The sequence below is a fragment of the Camelina sativa genome, chromosome 16, assembly GCF_000633955.1.
Source record: "Camelina sativa cultivar DH55 chromosome 16, Cs, whole genome shotgun sequence".
NCBI classification, from domain to species: Eukaryota; Viridiplantae; Streptophyta; class Magnoliopsida; order Brassicales; family Brassicaceae; genus Camelina; species Camelina sativa.
The window spans coordinates 24,871,038-24,882,664 of NC_025700.1; the positions used below are offsets into that span (position 1 = coordinate 24,871,038).

The 11,627-nt window shown below is 37.2% G+C and overlaps 1 protein-coding gene and 1 pseudogene across 1 annotated transcript; one reads left to right on the forward strand and one right to left on the reverse strand.

The window, feature by feature from the left end:
- Nucleotides 430-1,658, reverse strand: LOC104752301 (annotated as a pseudogene).
- LOC104754016 (ubiquitin carboxyl-terminal hydrolase 21-like) lies at nucleotides 9,163-11,621 on the forward strand. The gene is made up of 5 exons (XM_019237845.1): nucleotides 9,163-9,282; nucleotides 9,378-9,550; nucleotides 9,649-9,978; nucleotides 10,073-10,195; nucleotides 10,299-11,621. Exons 1-5 carry the CDS (start codon nucleotides 9,195-9,197, stop codon nucleotides 10,998-11,000), a joined length of 1,416 nt encoding a protein of 471 aa, XP_019093390.1. The 5' UTR covers nucleotides 9,163-9,194; the 3' UTR covers nucleotides 11,001-11,621.

Sequence of the window (11,627 nt, forward strand, 5' to 3'; positions counted from 1 at the left end):
TTCTGGCTTGGCGTACACTTACCATTTGCAGGTATTTTAATGTACTTAACACCAGTCATTTCTTTGAAACAATACTTACGTTGATTATCACATTTTTTCCATTTCGATCTCATTCTTGTCTAGGGGAAATTTTCAGCTGCCATCTCATATTATCACAAGGTAAACACACTACTGAATACGAGAGAACTATACTTATTTCCATAATTTTCTTCTCTGACAGTCGGTGAGCTATACGTTTTTCAACTATTTTGTCTATTTTCAGGCCTTGTGGTTGAAACCTGATGATCAATTTTGTACCGAAATGTTGAACGTAGCTCTCATGGATGAATGTCAGACTGGGGTTGATGCAAAGGTTGAGCTCTGCTAGAAATTGGTCAGTTAAATTAACCGCCTTATTTTAGTTCTTGTTGTAATTTATCTGTACTATCATTGTGACCCCTAACACAACTTATGATTTATTCCATGCATCAATAACCAAGAGACTGTTACAATATATTCTTTAAAGGGTCAAATATACTTCTGCTTTTTAATTTTCTAGTATAAACCAACGTTATACGGACAGTAGACATTCGTAGATAATTAACTTTTCTTAGTGTGTGAATGGGCAGCTTTGTTTCTCTGCAGTGTTGTCTCCACTGTCTGTGGTTTCGGTCTCTGATATAGGAGGTCCCTTGAGTAGTCCCCCGAACAGTTCTCCTGGATCATAGTAAATCTCAATCTCCTCTGCTCTAAGCGATTCATCAACCTGTAGAGAACCTCTAGAAGTAAGTGAATCCTGATGCTAGAGTTTTAACAATTTAAAGATTAGGAGGGAGGGACACAAATTCATGCTTCAGACATACCTTTAGAACTCCTAGACCCAGGAACTGAACCATTTCCCCAGTAGGAGCATGACCTTTAAAAGTTCCTTCAAAGTATCCCCAGTGTCTAAACTTGAAGGCTATAACAGGCGGTCCTGAGTACACAGAGAGTATTTCCCATGCAAACCCGCGTGGTAAAGCAGATCTAAAGGCGTCATGTGATGACTCGAAGCTCTCTTCCTCTGGCTTGTAGTACTGAAACTCTTGAGGCAAAGAGTTCTTGAGCAAAGCATTGTAACTCCCAAGCCTAAGCGTCTCTTCAGCTGATAAACCTTCCCTCCCTAATAAGTAAAACCACTTTAATCCTTTTCTTTTTTGGTAACTATACAGTTTAAGATCGTATCGATTAGGTGCATGTGGTAATTACCATTAACAAAGAGCTTAAATTTTCTCGGGATTTATGGTCTTGAAGTCCTGTAAATGGATCTTGTGTGAGAACTCCATCTCCCATGACTTGATTGCGTTTTGCACAGTCTCTTCTAACGACCCTTCTGGCCACACCTGCGCTCACAATCAAACACGATCAACGAATCAGATTAACATATTTTAGCAAATATCATCATGGTCTTTGTCAATAAATCCCGAGGACCTTGGTCTGGCCTTCTTCAAAGAGCTGATTCACACTATTGAAGTCTGGAGGGTGACCAAACCTCCACTGAACCTTTCCTGCATCTTCAAGGACAGACGCAGATCTATACTTATCTCTCTCTTTCCTAGTAGTCATATAAGGATGATGTACAGATAGTAATGCTTGCTTGTCTCTTTTATAATCATCTCACATTACATGTTGATATTCAACAAAATAGGTTAAATGGATAAGTGATCAACCCCGTTTTTGTAACACCACCTAAAGTTGACATTTTGAAGTTGTTATTTGTCTCAATCACAATACTAAATATCATCATCATGAATTAGTTGCTACCAATAACCCACAATTCCTTCGTCTTGTCCCAATTGGCTTCTTTTGTATCCAATGACATAATGACATTTCCCAAGACTAGGAAATAAAAAAGCAAACCAAGGAATTTTAGGAGAAATTCTTGTGTAACTTTTTTCAAGTATAAAGTTTGGTATATGTCAACATCGGTTATTATATGGTCATCAAAGCTTCTAGACTTTTTTAAAAAATAGAAATATTGCAAAAACTAGTAAATATTTAATTTTTAAAAAATAGTTATACTGAACATAGTTAGGACATATAGTCCAACAGCGTCGTGATTTGTGTTGGTCACAAACTCACAATCTAAGCATATTTTTGATAAAGATAGGCAAGAGAAAAGAGTTTACATGGGTTCTTTCTTCTTCGAAAAGCTTGTTCACGGTTGAAAACACATATTTGTGGCTAAGTCTAATTACGTGTATGATCGACTCTGAGTATGTATGAGCATAAAGTAAATAAGACACAAGCTTTGTTAACAGGGTTCGGATAACCTACATCCCCAGGACCTAGTCCAGAATTCATTCACTAGAAAAAGCTGCAACCTACAATTGCTATATGGCACCCACCATTCTTTCCTAGAATTACAATGAAAGAAGACTACCACTAATTGTCTTTTCCGACTAGTGTAGATCTGCAACAAAACCATCAAAAGATATCTCTATCTTGTTGATGGGGCGACACCACACATCTTGTGTGCATATGTTGAAACTACCTTAGAATAGGAATTGCCCAACCCCTAGAGTTAGCAACTTTCCTATTATACAACAAATAGGAATTGGAAGATTAAAAATTGTACAACCTCTAGGATTGACAATTTTCCTATAATACAACAAACAGGAAAGTTTCTCTCCATGATCCCATCTTGAATCTTCCATTAAAGATGTTCATCCAGCTCAACAACCGCCACTTGGCTTGTCCAAGTCGGCCTTAAGCTTCTGTACTCAAACTCTTCAATTCAGCTTCTTGTACTACTTCCTGTATTAACGTCGAACTAGTACAAGAACTCCTTCAGACGTTTGATACATCTAACTGTTCCTCTGATATATCTAACTGCAGAGTTTTTGATTCAACACCTTATCTTCTTCTCTGCTTTGTGTCAATCACTGTGTCAGCACGATCACCAAACCCTACTTAAGCTTTGCTCTACCAACATATGTATCAAGTAATACTTCATCCTTCGTATCAGCTCTGTCCACTATCTTTGTCTAAACTATTGCACCATCACTGTGACATCTATGATGTATCTCTCTATCCATGTTTCATCCATTACAGCCACTTAGTAGAAATTTCACCACATGCTCTAAACCTTATAAAACTTCATTCAACACAACATCTTCAATCTCTTCCTTGGTGATTGAGTTTTATAGTCCATGTACCTATTAGAACTAGAATGCTATGCATCTTCAATCTCTCCCTAGATGATTGACTTTTCAATTCCATACATCTTATAAAACCAATCATCACAATCTCTTCAATCTCTCCCTTGATGACTGAATTTTAAATCTCCTCAACTCTCACTTTATGGTTCATCATTCAATGTGTCTTGAAAGATCAAACAACTTCATTCTCCCCCTTTTTAACTTAGTTTGATACTCAAGCACATAAGTAATCTCTAATCACTAGTAGAGCTCCCCCATAATATTTGCTCTTAGCTCGCTACAAACTCTTAGCTCTTTGCTCTTCTCCCCCAGCTTGAGTGCAAACTAAGATAAAAAATAAACAACATATTGAATTCACCCATCTGGATTACTACAGCATTGCATAGCACTTGACTAGTCTTGAATTATACCCGCTGTTATGCCTTTAATGCACCCATCTTATGATCATAAACATTGAAGTTCATTTTATTGACTTTTACTTGAAACAATCTTCGTAGCCCTGCAACTGACCTCTGTTTCAGTGATCTTTGTGAGCTGATGAGTTAGTTCTTACAACATCCACGAGCTGATTGTAACATCACATATCCAAACCAACAACTATCTCTCCCACAAATCTCTTCATCTCTCCCTGATGGATCATACTCCATTACCAGAAATTTTAGCAGCCAATATCAACTATTAGATTTTTCTGTGCACTGCTTTATGATAGTAGCTGTCTCACACAAACTGATTCAATGAAACTTCTACAGCAAACTTGAACCTGATATGTCGGACTCCAAAACGGTAGCTTTTCTTGTAGCTATCTCACATCAACTAATCCAAAGATGTTCTTGAGACTTCTATTTTAACAATTTTTCTTTTTACAAATGAGCACAAACTTTGCAGACACATCAAATTCCAACGATGGAACCACATGATGAAAGCCTAACTTCGTCAGCCACATCATTCTTTAAAACCAGAATGAAGGCTTCACATACTTGGCTTCACATAATCTTCTTTTTGGCACTTCATAAGCTTCATTCTAACACCAAAAGTCTTAAACTTCAAAAACTGCAGATCCCTGAAACTCTTTTTACATTCACCACACAAAACTTTGCAAAAGCATAGCTTTAAATATCTTTGAATTAACTAGTCTGAACCACCATCATTCTACTAGGTTCCCGGATTACAAAACCAGTTCCCTTCTACCAGAGTCTAGTTCAACATGTCTAGAGTATCTCTGCCAAGTTTCATCCCATGTCGAGTTCATTTGGTCCTTCTTTTTATGTTTCCACCGGAACTGGTCAACTCTGAAACTTCAGATGAACTATATCTGAAACCGACTGAAGATGCTTGAATTAGTCACAAACCAACCGTCAAAATCTCAATCCCACCGTTGAAAATTCAGATAGTAGCAGTATGAATCACATCACAAAATTTCAGCTTGATCGAACTCCTTGTAGATCTCCAAACACTGCCTTGAAGATTCCATCACAAACATGATTTTTGCATTCTTTTTCAGATCTTACAAATTACAGTTCCTTTCTTTGATGTTTAAGTTCAGTTCTTCCTAGCCTTCATTCTTCAACTTCTGAAACATCTTTTATAACCACAAGAATCACTTTCATTCCACAGAGACATAATCATTAGACAAACTTCCCCTTAGTCTTTTAATTTGCAGCGGATGTCTTAAAAACTGTTTTGATATTAATTTTCATACCCCTGACAATGATAGTAGCTCTGGTCAAATATTTTTTAGCTAAACCTTTGGAGCAAAACAAGTCGAAGAACCACTCAATGTCTATAAATCCTTGATGGAACTCCATAAACACATCCATCACTCCACACACTTCAATGGCTTGTATTGAGGCTTTTTATCATCTGTCTTGATGCAGTCTTGATGCAGAGCATAAACGGAGTAGCAAACCAACCCAGAAAAATAAGAGAATTAGTGGAAACGTCCACAGCAGCCATATGAGTTCACAGGAGAAAACGGATCATGATTTGGGTTTACCGTTTGAGAGTTATGGCCAAAATACCAACACAGATCCGAAATAATGCAGCCTCTTTAAGAGAAAATTCCCGTCAAGCTACAAGGAATGAGTAGAAGATATTTATATCGTTGGAAAGATCTCGTTTCCAAGTTTCTAGAACAACTTTTAGAACTCAAATCCAAATTCTGTAGCCAAAGTAACTGAAGAAGAAAGTAGCACCTAGATCAAGAAAAAACCTGAAATTTTCTTCCTCGCAACATTCTTTAATTTCTTCACAAAGACCAACGACATTCTTAAGAACCATATTTCATAGGCTCATCTTTGATTCATCTCTCTTTCTCATGATGAGAATCATGGGCGGCCGTATGATCAAGAAAAAAAAAATTCCTTTCTCTCTAACTTTGGATTTTCTTCTTTAAAGCTTTTGGTTTCAGCATTCTTCTCCCCCCCTTGTTCATTTTTTATGTACAACACAATTTGAGAACTTGCATCTCTACATTATCATAGGAAACAACTCTTTGCACTCATATCTCTTGACATCATATCCTTTTCTTGATATATTCTTGTTCCAGCACCAAATACCCATTAGCACCTCTCTGATGTTCATCACGTCGTGACATAGGTACCTCCTACAAACTTAGCAGTTTTCCCTGATTTGCATATATACTGGACACAATGTTCCAAGTATTTTCCTTTCGATCAATAGAAGCTCCTCAACAACTGAACATTAAACCAAAAACTGATCCTGCTAATAGTCTTTCTCCATATGTTGATTACGTAGAAATGACTTTAGACCAGTTGGTGATTCTCCAACCTTTAAAATTTTCCTTCTTGTTGTTCCAAGTTAGTGACACACATGTATCTTTAGTCTCCTCCTTAATCATCATCTCATCAGCTCTCTCGGAATATTCATGTACTCCCTCAAATGTAGTGACAATCCTTTATTTAGAATCTATGCATTTCTTCTTCTATCGGAAAGTCACATACTTTCACTTATAGTATCACACCATGAAATCCAGACATCTTAGTTCTGAGTAGACTATCATCAAACCCCACAAACTTCATATCAGCTCCAAATCGATCATGTGGAGACGATCATCATTTGTCAACACAAGTTCTCAATATAAGCATCACCAAAGGAACATGGTTTCAGTGACAACTAGATATCTCATAATTCACTACCCATGAGCCGAACAGCCAACAAAGTCACATATGAAACATCTAGACCTCAAAAACACTATCAAACCCAGTTCAGTTCCAAAGCTCCACCAATTCTACAGCAAGCCAACATTTCACTCTCACTACCACTGGAGATTTATTTTCAAACTGTCAAAACCCTCCATACACTGGTTTCTCAAATCCCATCTTTTCATATAATCCCTAAAATTCCACCTCAAAATTTTTTAGCGTCTTCATTGATGAACATCTTCTATGTCAGCAAGAGTCTAACCTTGGAATAACAATTTCTGTAATTTTTTTTTTTTTTTTTAATTTCACAACCCTCTCTGCGCCTTTTGGTTGTCTATGAATCACTTTTGATTCTGCATCAGCAATCATCTCATTCTGTGGTTCTTTCTCATCTCGATGAATTCTTTTAACCAGAAGTTGAATACACCTTTGCTTGAAAGATTCTCCAACTATAAACACTTTGCTTCCTTTCAAATTCCAACAATCATGTAGAAAACGCTCTTGATATCTTCCTCTTCTTCTTCGAAGCGTGTGTAATATTAACGATGTTGGGAGTCCTTTAAGCTGTCGATTTTGCAAAAATCTGCTAGAGAGACTTGTTATGATTCCGTCAATTTTCAGAATTGGACATTTGATTTCACGAGCTATTGAACAGATGTTTTCTTCTCATTATCCAAGTGACGAACCAGAGAAAAAGTCTATAGATGGGTGGATTTCGCGTTTTATTTTCCTGCTCTAAGTGGGCTCTTTCTGGGCCTGATGTGATTATACTAGATTTTTGGACCAAGATTCTGTACCCAAACTCAGATTGATAAATTTCCTCTCTTCCTCGACATGATTCTGATCAGTAACCACCTCTCTGATTTTTTTTTTTTTTCTCGCTCACAACGGTCATATGGCTTCTTTTGAATCACATATTTTCTTTAATTCATCTGTAGTTTCGAACCAACGTTTACCATAACTCATTCTTTCTAGTCATCACAACAGCTAGAAATCCATTCACAATAGCTAGAAATCCACTCTTTAATTATCGTCACAAAGCATAATCAAATCCATGGAATCAACCTCCACGATTCCTCCAATACTCTAAATTCATGTCTGTCTCCAAAAAACCTGAAATTTTCTGAAGAGTCAAACAATGATTCCACTTATATATGAGCTCCATGACTCCCAAATTCAAAACCAGCTTTACTATTAAAGTTGTTCTTGATAGAAGCTTGATCCAACCGATTGATCACCTTCTCCTTTCTCTCTCATTGAAACTTGAGCATATGTTTTAAGAGTATTCTTCAATTTCACATAACCGACCTTTTTCTCCTAAGGAGAACCAACAAAACCCTCTGTTTGATCTAAGTACTCGATAGTTTCTCTTCCCGACGAAGAACCAGAACGTGATGCAAATCAAATCACCGTCTTCAATTCAGCTTCTTGTACTACTTCCTGTATTAACGTCGGACTAGTACAAGAACTGCTTCAGACGTTTGATACATCTAACTGCTCCTCTGATATATCTAACTGCAGAGTTCTTGATTCAACACCTTATCTTCTTCTCTGCTTTGTGTCAATCACTGTGTCAGCACGATCACCAAACCCTACTTAAGCTTTGCTCTACCAACATATGTATCAAGTAATACTTCATCCTTCGTATCAGCTCTGTCCACTATCTTTGTCTAAACTATTGCACCATCACTGTGACATCTATGATGTATCTCTCTATCCATGTTTCATCCATTACAGCCACTTAGTAGAAATTTCACCACATGTTCTAAACCTTATAAAACTTCATTCAACACAACATCTTCAACGGTGTCAAAAATCGGAGGACCACCATATCTCCACCGTATGTTTCCCGTTTTTTCATCGTTCAAGATCGATCGGTACTTGTCCGCGGCCAACTTCAGAGACGAACGACCACCCTCTAGAGCATCCGCAGAAGAAGACATTTTCGTGAGTTTGCATAGAGTAGAGATTATAAAGATAAAAGAAAGACTCTCTACTAATTTATATAGCACCTCGCAAAGTAACCTTTTTTGCATACGACGATGATGTTAGCATAAAAGACAGATGTCACGATTTAGTCGGAAAGATCAGAGGAGTCATCATTGCTTACGGTCGGTTTGGAGAAGATTTTACTGGCAGGATCGACTTCATAACTCTAAACTCCGTTTTGACACCGTGAAAAAGAAAAAAAGAAAAAAAATTTAAAACAAAAGGAAAACTAGAATAATGTTAACTTTCCTTTTTCTATTCTATCTGTTAATTTAAGATATGGATACCCTAATGTATATATATAATACTTATATAACTCTCCTTCTCCGTTTACACTTTGATAATAACAGAAAACGATTACAGGGTTTTTCAATTCTCAAACCATGCCACCGTCTGCAAACAAGAACGAATTTCTCCGAAGCGATGATAGTTTGTCATTCTATCGAGACGTCACGAGAGACTCGTATTCAACCAAACCCGTCGCATTCCCATGCACTGAACCAACCGGTGTTGTATGTTCCCTTCCCTGTCAACCTAAATCTTTTTGTTTGTTTTTATCTTTTTTATTTTCATCCAATGTTTGATTATATTGATGTTTGAAACGTTCTTTAGGGTGCTGGGCTATATAATTCAAGCAACAGTTGTTTCATAGCTTCAGTGTTGCAATGCTTAACTCACACCGTGCCTCTTCTTGAGAGCCTTCCCTCATACAAAAGTCAAAACCCTTGCAACTGTAAGACTCCAGAGTACTTTTCAATATTCCTATTTTTCTCTTGTCTGCTCTGATTTTAGTCCCCTGTTTCTTCATGGTCTTAATCTTATGGCTCCTTTTGGGTTTTCAGGTGGCAGCGAGACATTCTGTGTTATGCAGGCTCTCCAAGATCATATTAAGCTTGCTCTCAAGTCTTCAGGATCTTATATAACGACGAATCAGTTTCGTGATAATCTAAATCGTATGTTAACTTCTTCTTTATTTTTCTCCCTCCTCATACTTTGTTTTTTGGTGAGATTTCTTCATATGGATGGTTTAACCTTTAAGCCACCACAGATTTTTCACCTGACTTTCAGATAAACAACCAAGAAGATGCCTATGAGTTTCTACAGTCGTTTTTGGATAAGTTAGAGAGATGTTTGATTCCGAGAAATAATAGCCCTGGCTCTGTCTCTTCTCAAGATGTCAACATTGTTGATCACGTCTTCGGTGGCCGTCTCATGAGTAGGGTATGACAAGTTAATAATTTATTACCGTACGGTATATTAATCTTACTGTTGAAGCAATTAATTTTCATATTGGTTATGTTTCATCTCTTCCTTTTCAGCTTCATTGCCGCAATTGCAATTCCTTTTCTGACACATTAGAAACCTCTCTCGGATGGAGTCTGGAAATTGAAGATGTTGATAACCTTTCGAACGCGCTAGAGTCTTTTACCCGTGTTGAACAACTCGAGGATCAGTTAACCTGTGATAACTCTAAGGAGAAAGTTTCAAAGGAGAAGCAATTTCAGCTCGATAAATTGCCATTGGTCGCAACATTCCACCTGAAGAGATTCAAGAATGATGGACTAATGATGAAGAAGATATCCAAACATGTCGAGTTCCCTTTGGAGTTGGACTTGCTTCCTTACATGAGCGGTAACCAAGATTCCCAAGTAAGTGAACTTTTGGTTCTATTAAATCAATCTTGAGATTTCCATGTCTTAAGTCTTAACATCCTAACAGGTTATATACTTTTGCTTCTTTCAGGTTTCTACAAAATACCATCTCTATGCCATTGTGGAGCATCTTGGATATAGAGCATCTTTTGGTCATTACTCCTCTTATGTGAGATCAGCTCCTGAGACATGGCATAAGTTTGATGACGCCAAGGTAGTGTGATATAACATTTTTATTTGATTTGTGGTTTAATCAGTTAGTTATATAAACAGACCACTCTGAATGGTGTTAAATAAATGCAAGTTTTTCTTGGCAGGTCACAAGAATCAGCGAAGATGATGCTCTATCAACAAATGCGTATATATTATTTTTTGTAAGAGAAGGAACTCCTACGTTTTCTAGTGCTTTCGAAGTGTCGAAACCTTGGTATGAAGCTAGTCCATTATATTCTTCACCAAGGTCAGTGCTTGAGAGTAGCTGGAGAGAAGAGTATGCATTTGATCACGATAATGAGAATGGCGATAATTTAAAGTTGTCAACAATGCCAGTGCTTGGGACTAGCTGGACAGAGAAGTCTGCATTTGGTCACGATTATGAGAATAGCGATAATTTCACGTTTTCAACAAAGCCAGTGCTTGAGACTAGCTGGAGAGACAAGTGTGTATCTGATCACAGTTATGAGAATGTCAGTACTTCCAACAAAGCATGTAACTACCCGGTGGGAGTATCGATCCTGGATATAAATAATTTAGATCTACGTTGTTATGAGTCTCAGGAACAAGTGTTTCATTCAGCAGACAGTGATAGTAATTCTTACATGAGTGATAATTTCGAGTCACCTAAGGCTGATAAAACATTTGCTGAGACCTCTTCAGAACAAGAAGAGCCTAATTTGTCTCCAGAACGCAAAGGTACTATCTCTTTAGCATTGATAGCTTTAGTCTTAATTACCGTAAACCTGTGGAGGATACTAAGAAAGATAATGTATCCTCAGTTAAGACTATCTCTTTACCATTGATAGCTTTAGTCTTAATTACCGTAAACCTGTGGAGGATACTAAGAAAGATAATGTATCCTCAGTTAAGACTAGCTCTAATATAGTGCTTGCTGTTTCTGCAGATCCTAAGGCTAAAGAAATTGCTCTTTCATACCGTAAGAAGATTCCTACATCTCGCTCTTCCGCATTAGGTCAACCTTATACGATCAAGAAAAGGAAAATCTCTAACAGCAGAAGATCGACGAAGGGCAAGATTTCGTCTTACATTTCAAAGTATCTTGGTGTGTTATGGGTGGTAGCATTGGAATCAGCTCTGAAGCGCATAGTGAATATATCCAGAATCAAGTCAAATGCATATATCTCGTTCTTCATGGATCATGTAATACCACATTAGCCTAGCCTATAAACAAACTAGTAGTACTAGTATGATCTTTAGAATAACTTGTGTGGAATAATCCCTGTTAATATCTTCACATATTCTAACAAAGGAAAATATCACTGAACGAACATATACACTACAAGAACACATGACATGATCTAAGCGTTGTGTACTTATAGACGAAAGAGCAAAAGAAACTAGACTTCACTTTCATTAGTTCATCAACATCAACATAAATAGAAGCAAAAAAAAAAAAAAAAAAAGAAAAG